The sequence below is a fragment of the Mesitornis unicolor genome, unplaced genomic scaffold, assembly GCF_000695765.1.
Source record: "Mesitornis unicolor isolate BGI_N332 unplaced genomic scaffold, ASM69576v1 scaffold29549, whole genome shotgun sequence".
In the NCBI taxonomy this organism is placed as follows: domain Eukaryota; kingdom Metazoa; phylum Chordata; class Aves; order Mesitornithiformes; family Mesitornithidae; genus Mesitornis; species Mesitornis unicolor.
Genome location: NW_010208466.1, coordinates 15,131 through 32,814, shown reverse-complemented (window position 1 = coordinate 32,814; position 17,684 = coordinate 15,131). Strand labels below are relative to the sequence as shown.

Here is a 17,684-nt window from a genome sequence, read left to right as displayed (position 1 = left end):
CAAGATTTATATGACCCTGGATTATTATATGAAAAATTAATCTTGGAGACCTAAGTTTGATTTAATTGTTTTGTTTAATTTAATTGCCAAAGCATCGAGTTTGGGGAGCAATTTAAAGAAGACTGCTTCTTATTATGTCTAATACCATGGTTAAAAATCGTTATTTTCTCATTAATGATGGAAAAACATAAAATATGAGTGCAAAATCTGATCCTTGTATAAGAGTAATCTGAAATGTGAAGGCTTATTGTTCTTATCATTATAAAGATTTATAATTTACATTACTTCTTTTAAAAGATAAGCTCAGTACAGACTTTTCCAAGTTAAATTCTGGTGTAAATACATCATACCAGTTTGTTGAGATGTACTAGTAGGGAACAGAATATTTTCTTTTATGGAGAACCAACATAATAATACACTTTACAGCTTACATTGAATGTATTTTAGAGGATACAAGCTGTAAAGTTTTGTTTTGAACAAGCACAGGTTGAGTGGTTGATTGATACTTGCTCTGGGAAGACACAAGGTGAAATCTTGGTCCTATACACTCAGTGTCTCCAGCCTCTAACTTTAGGAGAACCATGATTTCACCAGAGAGATGCGATGTTTAATACAGTATTCATCCAGAAAGGTTCAAAGGCTCCAAGCTGACAGATATACGCAGGCTCTTTTTGTTTTCTTGCAGCATGTGTTCCATACCAGAAACACATGTTGAGCAGAGCTCTGTTGAGAGTGGTGCCTTCATCTGAGCTGAAATGCTTTACCCCAGGTGATAGCCTGCTGTTCTCAACAAGTGTCAGATGATTTCCCAAATGATCAGATAAGCATTTTATTCTCTTACTCCAGCCAGTAAAATGCTTGTTACTTGCTGCAGATGATTTACAGCAAAATGGCTGTAATGGCAACTGTAAAATGTTGAAAAATGATAGCGCTTTTATGTCGTTTTATATGTGGACATGGCAGTGGATGCTTGCCAGCTCTACAGCTTGATGTGTTATATGCACAAGCTCTTTTGATGTTCCACTTATAAGAAGAAATATTTGCTTGAAGTTGGGCAATGCTTAATATTTTTGCTCCTTCTGAAAAAGATCACTGATTGTGTTTTAAAAGTTTTCAAAAGATTTATGTGGAAGTTTATGGTTTTCTTTCAAACAATGGAAGTGGAATAAAGATTTTAATATTTTAAAATTAATTGTCAAAAGTTTATATTTAATAATCAGCTAACACTTTGCAGTTTATATAGTGAAGAGAATATATTCCAAAAGAACACATCGTATGTCCTTCATTTAACACATACAGTGCTGGGTTCCAATTATGCAGGCTGATACGTGTATTTAATTTTAATGGCAAGAATAATCCTGTACACATCAGTAACTTACAGAGTCATGTAGTCATATTTGCAGCACTGAGGTCTTTATTTCCACCATCATGGAATATAGGTCTATATCTTGATCAGAGGGTCATGATACAAGGGTATGTGAAAGGTTATGTAAATGTAAGAAAATCTGAATCTTTGACATTAAAACATTAGAGTGAAAATGGCATCAAAGAGAAAATTAGCTTGGAACTTAGTGGAGTTTAAACCAAAATACAATTACATCAATAAAAGTATTTCTGTTAATTTTGATGGGCTTGGTATTACAACTGTATATTGTGCTGCTGGTTGGATTTTCTTGCTGTACCATTCTAGAGAAGATTGACATTTTTTCTGAGTTATTATTATGGTAAGTAATACTATCCCAGTTGATGTGTGCAAGGTAAAACAGTACTTTATAATAAAAAGTACAGAGTTAGAATAAGCAGTAATTTGTTCAGTTTTAATTTATGATCCTTGAGCGAGTTTTGGAATTTAATAAAATGTGATTGCTTTTCTTAAATGTTTGATAGAATCTTCAAAGGGGATGCCTTTAGTCTAAACTGTTTGACCAGTGTCCTACAGTGAGTAAAACTGGTTTCAGGCTAACTCTTGTAACTCTTTTTGTAGCTATTACATTGTGTTGGTACTTTCACTTTTAATGTACTTATATTCCGTATGTAATATATTTGCACAAACATTTGTAAAGTGTGAACATAGATGTCAGTATTAATCATTACTCCAAGCTCAAGCGAGCTTTTACATTCTTATTTGAGCATTTTTCCAGAGCATACAAGAACATCATGCTGCCAAGGTTGAATGGGAACATGTAGGAGTACTAAAGAGTTCCTGTTTCTCAGACTGTAAACAAAATGACTAAAGATTAGAGGAAGGTCATCATGGGCAGTAAAAGTGGTAGCATTAGAACAATATTAAATTAGCTACTGTTTCTTAAAGTAGTAGATTAAATTATGGAGAAGTTGTTTTTATTTTTAAGTATGTCTTTTAAAGGACAGGAGGGAAAAAATAGCATTGTGAGAATCTCAGTAGCAGACACCAAACTCTGATCATGGATGCTGAATGTTTGTACCAGTAAAACCTAATTCCCATCTGTCTACAAAGGCCTGGTGATGAACCAGCAGCTTACCACACAGGCTCCTCTCTGCCTTGTGCTGTCTTCCAGTGGAAACAAAGACAATTTTGAAGCTGCGTTGAGTAGCACCAAAATCAGGAGAAGAATCTAAACTATGAAAACCAGTGGCAAAAACCTTAATATTTATCTCAAAAAAAAAAAAAGGAAAACAGAAATCCCCACATGGAATTACTTTCCATGTGCGACAAGTAGAACCACAACAGTAATTCTGAAGTTAAGACTATCTACCAGACAGCATCTGTGCTAAGACAAGCTTGGATTTTATTTCCCATAGCAGGAAAATGCTCTGTCTGTAACTTCCAGGTTGGCTTCACTCTTATCTGGGTGCTGGAGCCAGATGGCATTCTTTGTCATCCCTTTGCATACAAAAGGTGTGAGAACTTCAGCAGTGTGAGAGGGCAACAGTCAGATGGCTTCTCTCAAGTCACCAGCCTGACAGAGAGGCAACCACTGTTTTCAGTGTTCAGTATAAGAAAGCCTTCTAGCCCTGAATAGAGGGGAAAGCCAACATGCATCACTCGTGTAAAAATTCCACTTCTTCATATTGGCCACCTTAGATGGAAACAGATAAATCCCCCTCAAAATGTTCTCTGGCTCTGATCCTGCAGTACTAAACCTACCACATGGAGAACAGAAATCCAAGCTGAATAATGCAAACTTGTCTTAAATCAAAATCATATGTAGAACTGGTGTGGACAGCATGGGGTGGAGGAGGGACAGTCTTCTGTGGAAATGGTGAAACGAGGCAGGCAGTGCTGAAGGGATGCTTTGTTTGTTTCTTCCCTTCCAACTTCTGCCTCAACTCTGTGGGTGTTCAGGACTTGCAGTGTCAAGCTGCTCACCAGGAATTGCATTAGGAGCCCTGCAAGTCTTTGTGTAGAGTATAAAAGGAGGCAGCCCAGGGGTGTTACAGTCTTCTGGTAATGCTTGCAGGCAGGAGTGAGACTGATGACTACATATAATCCTCTGCTCAGGAAATAAACCTCAAACACTTAGTACAGCCCTTCCCTTGCTTTCAAAATCCTAAGACAAAGAAGGATTCATGGGAAAAGAGCATGGATGAGACAAGATGGTTTTAAGATTTTAGCAGGCAAATATTTAATTAGCCACTGGCCTCACTCCTGCTACAAGAGAAGAGAGATGCAGCAGCTTTGCAGCAGCATTCTGCTTAGGATAGACCTAATTTCTGCTGTCTGATTTACTCATTGCTGATAATCTAAGGATTATAAACATGACACTCTGCACTTCTATAAGATTATGGTTTCTTGTTTACTTCCCAATATTTGTCAGACTCCAGTTGAGCTACTGACATTACACTGTAAATTGCACTCTGTCTGTAAAGGCAGAATGACAGAAGGAAGAAGGGAGAGAGGATTATGAACCCATGCACTACAAGAAAGGCTGAGCACTGCTACACATTGCTGCTTACAGTGTGTCCTCAGGAAGGCCCATATGTCCTTATCTGGAGCCATGCTGATAGGTGCTCCACAGGTATCACAAGAAGGGCTAGGTTGCCTTATTGTTTTCACAGCCTAAGAGGAAAGAAAGCACAACACGCGAATGCAGCAAACATCCAGGAAGCGGTGCATAAAAGAAGACATGGAAGGTCTTCATAGGTTGTTGCATACACTACTATCAGCTTTCTCCAAAGCCTAATGAATCCACTGGCCTTTATGAAATTGGCTGTTTATGCTGATTTTATGCTTTGAGGTCTGGATTGACCCCACCTAATTTTTAACAGTGAACTGAAGCACATTAGTTAAGAGTCAAATTGCTGTGTGTGCAATCATTAGGCAGCCTGATGCACAATTCAGATCCTAGACAACACCAGGCAGCTTCTCAGTTTTGCCCCATCTGAGAGCACCTGTGTTGCTGAAGCAGTTGCTTTAGATTGGATGAAAGTAGACTTGGTGCCCAAGGAGAGAGATGTGGTTCAGTCAAATGCTGTCTTAAGAAATCTGTAAAGAAAAAATCCTCCCTACAGAAGTACCTGCCCATTCTGATTATTTCCATATTTGGGATGTGCAGTTTCAGAAGGTTGTCCCTCTACCAATCAATCCGTAGATGTCCAGCAGCTTGCCAGAGTCTTTTTGTTCTGGTTTGCTGATGTTGTACAGTCCAGACCAGAGATGTGATGCTGACTCCATTTCCTGTTGCATTTATCTTGGTCACTTTATGCCACCTAAGAATTTGGTTCAAGCTGTCAATACCAGAAATAGCTAAATCAAATTTTTGCAAGTAAATTAGTCTTCCCTTGGGTTTGATCTTGATGTAAAATTGAGTCAGTCATTCTGTCAAACTCGAGAGGACAGAAAGCCCTGCTTGGGTTTACTTTTTGCTGTTGTTTACAAATATTTGTTAAAATTGTGATAAGTGGTTTATCACTTTACTGCTCCAGCTCCACAGCAACATCCTCAGACAGTGACAGTGTTAGAACAAAAACTGTAGTGAAGCTCAAACCTTACATAAGTAAGGTTTGTACACTATGTTGATAGTTCCAGATCCTTTTTAAATAGTATTTTAAAAAATTGTAATTTCTTTCTTGTGGTACTACAGCCTTTCCCAGCAGAGAAAGTGCACAGTCTGGATGAGTTGGGTTTTTTTAATCAATCTCATTTTTCTCTTGTCTTGGGACTCTTTGAATTTTTGTCATCACTTCCCAAATCTTGTGCTATATGTGATCAGGTCTTCAAGGCTTGCCTCAGGGCAACATTCATGAGGATTTTAAAGCTGTAGAAGGAAGATGCTTTCTTCCTTGGACAGCTGAGTTCATTGCATGCTGCAGGCTTTGTGCAGCCCATCATGTCTGCATCCCCTCTGATTTCCCTGGCCAGATAAGCCTTTGACTTGCATTCATCCTTGTCCTTAACTGGCTTTACTCTGGGAGGAATCTCTGCAGACAGTTCAGATGACCTTTTTCTCATTTTCTCTGCCCTTGGATTTTAATGCCAGATACAGTACCACTCTGAGACACAAGGAGAGCCATTCAAAAACATTTTGTCCTTACTAAATGAGCACTGCTGTTGCTGAATCTAATGCCTATGAAGTTCTGTAGTGATTAAGAAGCAACCCAAAGAAAAGGCTGGGGAAGGGAATGGTATCCCTGCAGTGGGATTAGATGAGGGTTTTTCACTAATTCTGTTTGCTTTGAAATATTTTTTTCTTGCATTAATTGGCTAACATATTTATTCTTTGTGTATGCTATCTTTCTGAAGTCTTTTAGAGCAATAACTACAGCTACACTAGAGATGTGTAATAGCTGAATGTGTTTGTTAGATCAGTGATGGTATGGCCAGCATTGCGGGCACTTCAGGGTACACGTCAGGGTTAAAGTGCTGACCCCAGAAGGACTGGGCAGTGTCTCTGAGTTTTCTGATCATGAGAAAAAGTGGGAAAGGGCTAGATGTTGCAGAAAGGCTGAAATCTTCAAGGAGAAAAGAGACACAGTAATGGATTTTGAACAGGTCTACAGAGGTGTCCAATCTTCAAACTTAGGATGCTGTTCCATGAGTGAACAAGTTAATGTTGCACTAAATTTCAAGTGCATCAACCAGTGAGGTAATAGCAAAAAAAAAAAAACAAAAAAAAAAACCAAGTAGAAAGAGAATTTGCAGTGAGTGCAGTTCAGGATCTGGGCACTAGCCAAGAAACTTCTTAAGAAGAGTAGATTTCCTACTGCAGCTCGAGCATGGAAGAGGAAGATCATTTGAGAGTTTGTGTCATCAGTTTGCTTTGCAAGCCGATTTCATCTTGTTGTGAAGAAAATAACTTCCATCTGTCACATACTTATCCTGTTTGAGGGAAAATAGGAGTAAATGAGCAAGGTCCAACAGAAAACCCCAGAGAGAAATAACTTCCTAGGCTAACAATAAAGAGGAAAGTTTGACAAAATAAACTAAAACTGAAGGGACGTAATTGTGGCTGAGGAGCTAAGGAAAGCTCAGGCTCATTCCTTCCCACTTGGGAGCAGCAGGGAGAGTGCAAATACTGAATTATGAGATTGACAAGGAGCCTTCCAAGTGGAGTCTGAGAGCATAGAAGAAATTTGGTACAAGGTATGGAAGAGAGAGCGAGGAGGAGGTTGCTTATGTGGGTGGCTACAGAAGGAGAAATACAGAAGGGTTATTGTAACTCTTCGTCAGGATGAAGATCTGAAGAGAGAAGTTTGCCATGTCAATTAAAACCTTGGATAACTCATGCTATACACATACTTGCCACTTTCTAGAGCCTCAGACAATGAGAGTGAGCATTTCATGCTTATTTCCCATTTAGGTAATAGTCCGTATGCCTGGCTTATTTTAAGCAGTGTAACATCATACTGTGCATTAGGCTTTATCACAGGGACAATGCACTCTGCTTGAGTTTCATTTTTGGACTGCTTAGCTGAGATGCAAGTCAGAGGAAAAAATGTGTTCTGGTGTGTCAGCAGAAATTAAAATAAGAATAATGTAGCTGGTATCTGCTGTGGTTTGAATTAAAAGTTTGAGCTGAGGTCAACCATTGTTTCAGAGCAATTCAGTGTACGTCAGTTATACTGGCCTAGGCTGTACCAGTTTACATGTGAATAGAACTTTGCTCCTTGAATTTTCTTGAAGCATCTGCACAGAAGGAAATTTCTTGCTACTCTATATAAAGTGAAAATGATTCATATGTCTGATAGAACAAGACGTTTGTATATGTGTGAATCCCATTTGTAGTAATTATCATGAACAAGTGGAAAGGAACTTGCAGTAAATGAAGCCAACATGGGAGATTTCCAAGCAATGTGCATTTCTAATCTGAAAAATGCTATTGAAGTGAACACTTATAACCTCTGTATTCTACTGTCAGATTTGCTTTACTTGTTTAATTTTTGTTCATTTAATGTATTGATTTCAGATCAGAACATCTGTCATTTGGTCCACTCCAAATGTCTCCTTTGTAATCCCTTTATGGGTTATAATACTAGCAATACTTCTTGGACTGCTGGTACTAGCTATGTTGACCCTGGCTTTATGGAAGGTATGTTGCATTACTACTGTTACTGTTGCCTTAAAAAAAAACCCTGAAAGATACTAGAAGATACTAACAGATAAGAAAAAAGGCTGGATTTTTTTGTTCTTTAACAGTTTGAAGCAAAAGCAACAATACACATGTGTCTTTTTTGTTTTGGCATTTCTAACATGCTCGTGTCACTGACCTTTTTGCAGGGAACTTGTTTTCAAAGTCCTCCTTTATTATTAAAGTCTGGTTATAAATGGGCTCTGTTTCCCAAGACCTATGCTCCTCTTTTTCAGGATGTTTAGGTTCAAAAAGAAGTGAGTCTAACTTTGTTTTCTCTGAATACTTCAGGAATTTCCAGTTTTTGTCAGCATGTAATAACACTCCCAGCTTTGAGAATTATTTTTTAGAAGATTTCTTTTATATTAGTATGTCACATCTTTTGTTTTTAAAGTTCTCTAGTTCTGTGTGGTCGTTACACTCCCTTCACAAATTTTAAGACAAGTTACTGGAAACTGCTACATTGCAGGAAGCCAATGTAGCTTTCCGCCATCCTCTCAGTTCCCATTAAAAAAAAGAAAATAATTTATTAAGTTAGGATATGGCTTATCTGTCTTTAGCTGCCTAAAGGTTATGGGTTAGGTTATGGCTTATCTGTCTTTAGCTGCCTAAAGGTTATGGGTTAGGTGTCCAGCCTATGCTAATTTTCCAGGTTCGCCTAATCAGTTAACAACATCAGCAAAAAGCTATGTCTGAAATACGGGAGGATGAGAGGAATGACCTTTTGGTGGTACTCTTCTTTGACCTCATTTGAAGCCTACATAACTTTCAACCTTTTGACCAAAAGGGTAACTTTTAGGCAGTTAAAGTTAGGGGAGAGAAATCTCATCTTTAGTGATCTTTAGTCTAGGTCACAACACTGTGCTGTATACATTTCCCAACATATTCCACCTCTGTTATTATTACTGTCTGTCAGTCTAAATATCTTTTCTGAATGAGTGTCTTGCTGAACTGAAATTAGGAGTTTTCTCAGTCAGTATCAGCATTCAGACCAACTTTACATCTCCTGCAACGACAGCTGTCATTTGAATTTTTAAAGCTATACTTTGGACCTCAATGCCTTGCACCTGAAACTTTAATTTTTCATAGGGAACGTTTTGAATAGAAACACAGAATGTTCACCATCTGTCAGTCTGCCATAGATTGTACCCAACCTTTCAGGTTGGCTGAGTGAAGAATCAAACTGCAGCTGAGTCTTCCTGTGGTTGTCTTACCATGACGCCTTTGTTTCTGTGGGTTATTTTTTGCAGTGTGGCTTCTTTGACAGAGCTCGACCTCCTCAAGATGACATGGCTGACAGGGAACACCTGACAAATAACAAGACTACTGATGCATAGAGGAAGAGAGTGACAGTTCAAGTCAGAATCCTTCCTGAGACTAGAAACACGATGAAGATCAAGTGAAGGATTCCTTCCACCAGTCTTCCTGCGCACCTGCAAGTGTCATAATCCAATCTATGAAACGTTCTGAGAACATGCCACATGATGGCCATCCTCGCCAAAGAAAGCAGCTTTACCACTGCCTTACAACCACACTCACCACTGAAGAGAATGTTTATCCCGTATCCCAGTCAATCTACATTTCAGCAGATGCTTTTGAACACGTGTGGTATACTGAGATGCTTCCAGAACAAGCCCAAATCTCCCAAGGAGAGCACGCTTGCTTTGCTGTATTGTCTAGAAGATGGACCAGGATGAAACTTCTGAATGCTACTGTATCGTGCAGAGTACCTTTGACACCTCCCTAAGAATAAGAACTTTTATGAAATTATGGCTCAGGGAGACAAGCAGTATATCAGTACTGTGAAAGTACTTCTGAAACACAAAGGTAATCTATAAAGAACTTTATAGATAGGGCACAATTATTTATTTTTCCACCTTTTCAGGATAAGTATCTGATATAATCATCAACTTAGATTTTGAGAGAAGAAAGTCTAAAAATAGAAATCATGTGCTTACCTTCCATGTAAATAGAAAAGTAAATCAATTGTACACACAAAATCTTTATTGGATACAAGGTGTTCTGGAATGCAGAGGATTTATGCAACGTTTTACAAGGTGAGACATAAGATAAACAAGTACATGTTGTATCTCTTTCAACCCAGAACTGGTAGTATCACACCCAGATAACTAAAGCCAGGCTGACACAGGATACAGTAATTTGTGAAACACTGATTTAAATTATCATAGCCACACAGTTGATATTGAGAAGGCTTAGGGGGTTTGGGCTTTGCAATTTTCTTTGCTATTGCCCTGATACATTGTTGAAATGCCTCTTAAAATGGAATGGCTACTCCCATTGCATCTTCTGTTTAATTTGTGGTGTTCACTTAAAGAAGTCTTTGCCTTCTTTTTTTTTATGGCAGCATATTTAAAGTGTTGATTTCAGCAAAGTTTAGGACTGAATATAATTCTTTCTTAAGCAAAGTCTTGCAGGGAAGATGGGCAAGATTAGTATTTATACTAAAATACAAGAGAATGCCAGCCAGCCAAGCATGAACAAAAAGCAAGAAAGATATTTTGAGGTAAGGAGTGAAAATACACATTTAGATTTTTTTTTTCCCCCTGGATCAAGGGTTCTGAAGAAGAGAGGCTTCATTCTTTCTCTTCAATCAGCAAATAGTCCTAATCTCGGCAGGGCCTCTAAGCTCTGGATCTGTCCAAATTTATGCCTGAAAGCTTGAGTCTTCCAGTTATCCTGTCTGTACATATGAAGTCAGCTATATTGTGTAAACTTAAGGAGGGATTGTTCATTTTCTGAAACTTTCCCACACTTTGAGTGCCCTTTCTTTCCAATCCATCTCAGCTTCTTAATTGGCAAATGGCCTCATCAATTCTGCCACTGCTTGACTCCTTGTAGATTACTGCCCTTCTGCCTCCGAAGACTTTGGGACAGGACCAGCCATGAGACATTGTCACTTCTGTCAGTCTGATGGGACATTTTACAGTTTTAGCATTTCCTGCATGCAGGCTGACCTGTGAAATCCAAGCAGGAGCTAGAAAACCTAAGCAGGTGTGTTCCATCTTCATACCTAAGGCAGATTTGCAAGACCTTTATGCAGTCTTTAGCTTGTCAGATACAGTGTCTATGAGATTTATGATGAGAGGAGGAGACGCCTGGGGAAGCCTGACCACTTCCCAGCCCTCTAGAAAACCATTAACAGACCTCTGCCTCAAAATGGGTTTGAGCTGACACCTTGTAGACTAGAGAGATCAACTGATAAATACCACCGTAAAGCAAGCCTGTCCCGTATTTGCACACCTGTGTATCCCATGCATTCCAGGCAAAATCATCCTCTGATGAAAAAGCGAGCTTCTGGCTTTTGTAAATACTGAACTGTTGTGTGTAGCAGCTTGAGAAATATGATGAGCTAGCTCATTACAGTCACGTCATCTGCACAACTCTTACTCTGATGAAATAGCACCATAAGGAGATACTGAACGTAGGACTTTTGTATGTGCAATATTTTATATTAGCTGTATACCTGAAGCATGTTTACACTGGCATTTGTGGTTGTTTTTTAAACTTTTGAATATACTGATTAATTATTACAATAAAGAAAAAAAGAATAGGAAAAAAAAAGAAACAAAACCAAACACAGTTCTGTTTAATATTTGTTGCAATGTGTTTTTAATTCTGTATTGCTCTGAGGATGGGACTAGGTGACCTAATAAGTTCTTTGCAGTTGTAACATCCATGGTTCACTTTTGAGCAATTACTCTCCATTTTAATGATGGGCAAAATATGTTCAGATACTAAATTTAAAACAAAAAGAACCTCAGTGACTGCTGTGCCTGGCTGGAATCCATTGGCTGCAGCTGTGTAATGTCACTGGAAACCAAATTAGAGGCACATGATCTGACAAACAGTTACTTTGAGCAAAACTTTGTTTTATATTTCTACATCCTTGTAGATTAAACTTCCCCCATGGAAATGTCTGGAGCCGTGTGCTGTCAAGGACTGTAGTCCTGGGTCCCAATGTTTGTGGATAGGTTTGGCTGCAAATTGCAAACAGCTTTGCAAGGGAGATTTCTGGGTTTCAGTGCTTGCCAAGAGTGTTTATCCTCTGGGGAGATCGCATCCTGGATGTGGACACCAGCAGGCAGTTGACATAAGCTTTCCCCCAGTATATTAGTAATGTGCTGCACGATAACCTCTGCCACATCCCTACATGACTGAACTTTTGTTTCAGTGATGTCAGCCTTGTAACGAGTTACTAAATGCAGCTTTCTGTGCAAGTAATTCAGCCTTACACTTCCAAACGTATGCAGTGAGCTGATAATTGCTGAGAATGCAGGAGTAGTCTGGAGAGCAGAAAAAAACAGGAGGTTACTTTATAAACTGAGGACTTTTAAAACTGTTTATTGCTATGACCACCACAGCAGTCTAATAAACAGAGAGACATTAATCTTTTCTTTCACATGCTTCTTGCTGAGTTTGAGAAAGGCTGTCCCATTATTTCATCCCTACAGCATTTTCAAGAGTATCAAGTGTCAAGCAGCATTTTCTTATTAGTGAAAATTTCAGAATTTACATAATAGGGATCAGTACATTTGAATATGTTGTCACTTATGGATTTAGTCTTTAGATGTATTTAGCAAATTCAACTCTCACTTAACCACCAGTTTGTTAACAAGAACTTTTTTCTTGTCACCGTTCTGTAGCCCATTTACATTTTTTTTCTGTCTTCTCCAACTTTTTTGCCCTGACAGCTTTTATGGGCTTCCCACACATCTCTTGAAAATGACACTGATTTTCTCTGCCTTTTCACTGTGATTTTTTAATCCATTAGGAAGAAGGATCTTCTGGTAGGCATGGCATACATTAACTAAAAAGCCTTTTGGGAACTGACAAAACACCTAGAGAGATGCAGGGGAGAGAGAGTCGCAACTGGCCATGGCCTATGATATTTCACTACACTGTAACTAATACCGTCTGACACTCCGCCTTTAGGAATTGTTTATGACCCAGTGTTTCATTTATGACTGTTGGCAAAGCTCCATATTAAAATGTAATGGTAGTGCCTCTTGACAGTAAAAAACCTTGAATTTAGTTTGTGCAGGCGCCATGAGGTGACACAGCAAGAATGCTTTTCATATTGAAGGATTGTTCTTGTTTTGCCCATATGTTTTATTTGAGGGGCGCTTAACTATGCGAGACGCTACCCTACCGTACACAGTGACTGTTAGAAAAGAAGAATTGTTGGAAGTTATTGTTCAACTCACTTTTCAGATGGTTGCATTTGTTTTCATCACATCACATCTACTAAATTGATGCACCACATTTTATTTGGTTGTGTACTGTTCTTTGTTTCAGAATCAGTTTATAAAGCAGACTTCAGCAACTCTTTCCAAAACCGGACTGTGTCAGGCAGTATTGCTTTTCCAGAAGCTCAGGATAACAGCAGCAGAGCAGAATTCAGGATGCTATGTGAAATGGTCAGTGCACTGCAGGAGCTAACTTACTTTTCAGCAGTTTGCCCAAATCCATATTCAGAGTCATATTAACAAAATGTCACCCTTAGATTCCCCATCTCTGCTGTCAAGGAGGGCCAGCGTGTGCCCTCTTTTATCATCACTGTAAAGACCAAATACCAAGCAGTATGTATATCATGGAAAGCTGGGGAAAGGAGGGCACATTTTAGAACTGTGCAACAGAAATAAATGGCAACCAAATCAAGTGTACGGCAAAAGCTCATATATCTGTCTTCTGATGCTGTCCTGGTCATGAAGAGTAACATTCTTCAATATGAGGGTGCTGAAACACTGGAACAGGTTGCCCAGAGAGGTAGTGGAACCCACATGCCTGGAGATATTCAACCTCAGGCTTGATGAGGCTCTGAGCAACATGATCTGGTAACACTGTTCCTGCTCACTGCAAGGGGTTGGACTGGATGATATCTAAAGGTCCCTTCCAACCCAATACATTCTATGATTCTGTTTTCCCAGCAAAAGCAATCTGCTCATTTATCACATTAGACCAGCAGCAACAGAAAAAAGTCTCTGAAGTTGCAAAAAGTTTCAATGAATCATGTCTCTTTTGTAGAAATTTTACATCTTGAAGCATATATTATAGCTCTTGAGACCATGGCATCACAGAAGCCCTGCCCTTCAAGCATGTACAGGTATACATGGAAGATGTCTGGGCACAAGGAACTTAAGCAGTTAAGGAGGATGCAGGATACTACGTTAGCTATAAATTACTTAGAGGGTAGGGCTGGGAGGCTCTAGAGGAGAAATCAAACCTTTAAACACGTACATGTTACCACAGAGTAGATGAGGAACAAGAAGGTTGGTTAGTAAAGTTGATAGATTGGGAATAAGGCTCAGCTACAGCAGATGAGGAGAAATTGTGACCCCAGAAGATAATGAGACTAATGATCTACTACAGTGATTTTTTTTTCTCACAGTGACCAACTGATTCATTGCTCATGCAAAGTTTGAGGCAGACCATTTCCCTAGTAATTAGATAATGAAAGGAAAAAAATATCTCTGCAGCTGTAACAGAACTATTGAGTTATCTGTGAATCCCTCTCATTCCTAAATGAAGGACTGCATTCACTTCATTGACTTTCAGAGAAGGAAGGAGGTGGCAAAGACATGAAACTTGAATTTGTTCCAGTATCTGCTAAAAGCTTATGGTTTCACTGCTGTTTCAAAGTGACCATTTCAGTATTTGCTGAGGATGTACAACATCTTTCACTGGAGTAGTACAACCTGTGCTATCCAAAGATAAGAGAAAGAGATTTTTTTTTTCCAAGCCAGTAAAAACTAAATAATTTGTGCAAATTTTGTGTCTATGCCTGGCTTACCCAGGAGAACTCAGAAGTAAAGTTAAGTGTGCTTTTTAAATTATTATTTAATTTATCAAGTGTTGTTACATACATTAAGAAGTTTCTCTATGTATGTAGATAGCTTCAACTCTTATATAGTTTTAAGTAGTTGAACTGAAGTAAATCTTTGCAACCAGATGAAGAAGGCACAAGTAAATCTTCAATGGAATTGAAAAGTTACTTGCTGTAGTGGAGGGAAAATCCTGACACCATAGCAGTTCTCAGTTGGTTGGACATATCCCCTTTGCATTGAAGACTTCTGGAGCATCTTGCTGTGCTCTGTTAGGTGCTGCTTGTTTAATGTTATCTGCTTCATTGGCTCCTCCACACTCAACAGGTTTGGGTCGCAGAGATTCAATGCCATCTCCCTTCCATCTGCTTCTTGTTTAAAAAGCTGAGGTTATCTCCTGTCTCATGAACATGTCTGCAGCTTTTCAGTAATTCTCATATGATTGATGAGAATGTATTCTGCTTGATTTTGGGGGGAATGGGTGTTTAGTCTCCACCCCACTTTTCTAATGCCCATATATACACAAAAAGTCAGTCCTATGGTATCTATTACACATTATTTCACTAAGCAACCAGCCAAGTCTTTGTTCTGTAATTTAGTAGAACAAAATAAGCCTGAACTTGACCCTCCAGCCATTTTAAGCAAACATCATCTGTGTGAAGCCATTAGGTTTCAAATACATTGACTCACTGCAATGTCTTTAGGAGCAAATCTTGCAAAACATGTGGACTCTTCAGCATCATTGCTACAGTTGGTCTGCTCTGTCGAGCAAATACCGATCTTGCGTAGATTATGTCTAGCTGGTTTTATGATCTCAAAAATGCTTTTTCTGCAGAGTGGGAATAAAGTGCAGGAAAAAACATGAGTCGTCTTTTCAAGCATGCTCAGAAGGATCTGGTGAGTTTTTAACTACCATCCCCTCAATGACCCCCTCAAAGGGATGTCCTAAAGAGGTCTACAGGAGAAAAGGAGATGGCAGCAAGGGGTGTGAGCACCATCAAAGAGAAGCAGTGCCTGGAAAGATGTGGATTAGCTCCAGGGCATGGCATTGCCCCAGATTTGGCATGGAGAGGGGCTTCCTTGGCTGCTGGAAGCCTGAGGGTCTCTGTGCTTGGCCCCACTCCCTCATTCCTCCCTGCACTCTCTTCCTCTGTCTTGGTCCGTGTGCCCTAGCTCCATTCTGCAGGGGAGTGACTTGCCACCTCGCAGCTCCTCCCTGTGTTTCCAGCTGTAAATTCCCCCTGGACTCCCCACACTGCAGCAGCAGCAGCTCCCCAACTCTCTGCCCCACTCCTGACTACACCAGTTGTTTGCCAGCCCTGTGATGTGATGGGGCCCCAGCTGGGCACCAAAGGTCTCTCAAAAGCTGCTCTCATTCCATGGCTACCCTCACAACCTCCCCAGGGAGGCCTGGGCAGAGCCCAGTCCTGTCAGAGAGGGTACAGCATCCATGTAATTCTCACAGGGCTGCTGAGTTGTTGCAGGGGGGGCAGCTTGCAATGGCCATGTCATGGATACCCAAGCGTACACTGGGGACAGCATCCTCCAGATCACTCATATCCTGCAGTTTCGCACACACATACGCCTTCTCGATGATAAACCATCTCTCTGGTCTCCTCTTGTTGCTCCATTTAAGGTCTGTTGCCCTGTTTTTCTTTCTGGGCTGATCTCCTATGTCTCAGAACAACGTCCTGCCCTGTTCCTTGCAGACCGCCCCTCAGAACAAGCTCTCCCAGTGACCTTTCCCTAGCTGAGCTCTGCCTGTTCCTCTTGGCTGCTAAAGTAGTCCTGATCTTCAAAGGTGTCCATGTAACGTGTACCCTGAAGCTTTATTAACAGCTTCCTCCCCACCACCCCAGGTCCTGCAGCTTCCCCTGAGGCAGATGCTGTTGCCAGTGCACATCAGGGACATGGGAGGAAAGGGATGGCCTTGTGCCTGGGTGCTGGGCTGAACTTGGGCAAATATTGCCTGTTCAAATGTCTTGGCCAGAAACTTCATGGAGTTTTGGGCAAAGCACTTCATCCCTCGTGCACCCATTTGCAGTGAGGCAGCCAAAGAACAGTGGAGGGTATACCTTGCAGATTATGAACACTTCAGGCAGAAAATGGGTCTCTTGTATTTCTCTAAGGCTGAAGAAAACTGACCACACTGTATCCATGCTGATAATGTCAGCCTCCAGGGAGCAGTTACTGCAAATTCAAGTGCCTGTATTGGAGAAGAATCTGACTGCTCCCTTTCTTTCCCCACAGACCTGTGAAACCATATAAGGTTATTTTTAGCTGCTTTTCCCCACTTTATTATGGGCACTAGTTATAACTGGTGAAATAAAGTAAAACCAAACTGATGAGGAAAGTAGTTGGGGGTACTGTGATTTAAGTTATTTATTCATCTCAGGCCTGCTGAAAAATGTTTGCTTATTCCATTATCATCAATCCAGTCACATTTAAAGCTACTGAAATGTCATGAAAATAATAGCTTTCCAAGCTGTTGTGTAGAACAATTCAGGTGGGAAGAACTATTAATATTAAATACTTCTCTTTTCAACTTCAGACGCATGGATATCAAAAGAATCAGGCTTGCTTTTCTTTTGAACATAGAATTATCTAGGAGTTACATGTAATTCTAGAGCTTCTCAAAAAATTACTCTGAAGCATTTTAGCAGCAGGTTAGAAATGCAGAGCCTTGCCTTTGCTCTACTACACACCAGACTGTTGCCTCTGTTTTCTCTGTGACTGAAGGGATGCTTAGCCCAGAATGGAGTATAGATACACAACCAACCATGAATCAGATCATCAAAGAGGATTTTGAGGAAGAAAAATGCATTTCTCTGAGCAACATCCAGGCTGAGGAGCTGACTCAAATAAGTAATTGTTGAAGGTGAAGTGCCTGGGGCACTGAATCCATATGGGAGCCCTCTGAAAAATCAGACCTGCCTGAACCTGAGCAGTCAGAAACATGGTAACACTTAAAAATCTTGGCCCAGGCACAGCCTTTTGTGAAACCTACAGGATCACTTCATATGGGCATCCAAAGCTGCTGTAAAACCACTGTAAGTACAAGAGGGTGGCAGTGGAGCCTATGTGTTAACTGTGTGTTTCCTTGTTTTGGCTGGCTTGTGTCACAGATGTAAAAATGACGTCTCAGGCTTTTGGGAAAACTCTATTCTCAGCATCCTGACAGTAACATCTACAGCTTAAAACGACTGATAGGAGAATCAATCCTTTATTTGCCCTCCAGGTCCTGAATTTTTGCTCCCATAGATAGCAGGCACCGGCAGGCAAACAGCTCAAATGC

At 40.1% G+C, this 17,684-nt stretch overlaps 1 protein-coding gene across 1 annotated transcript in view; it reads left to right on the top strand.

Moving 5' to 3' along the window:
- ITGA8 (integrin, alpha 8) overlaps positions 1-9,036 on the top strand; it is a gene marked incomplete at its 5' end in the record, with an annotated part of 104,283 nt that extends 95,247 nt beyond the window's left edge. Inside the window, 2 exons of the mRNA XM_010192522.1 lie at positions 7,386-7,508; positions 8,798-9,036. Of these exons, the coding sequence (XP_010190824.1) occupies positions 7,386-7,508; positions 8,798-8,884 (210 nt within the window). The remainder of the gene's footprint in view (positions 1-7,385; positions 7,509-8,797) is intronic.
- Between the last annotated feature and the right edge of the window lie 8,648 nt (positions 9,037-17,684).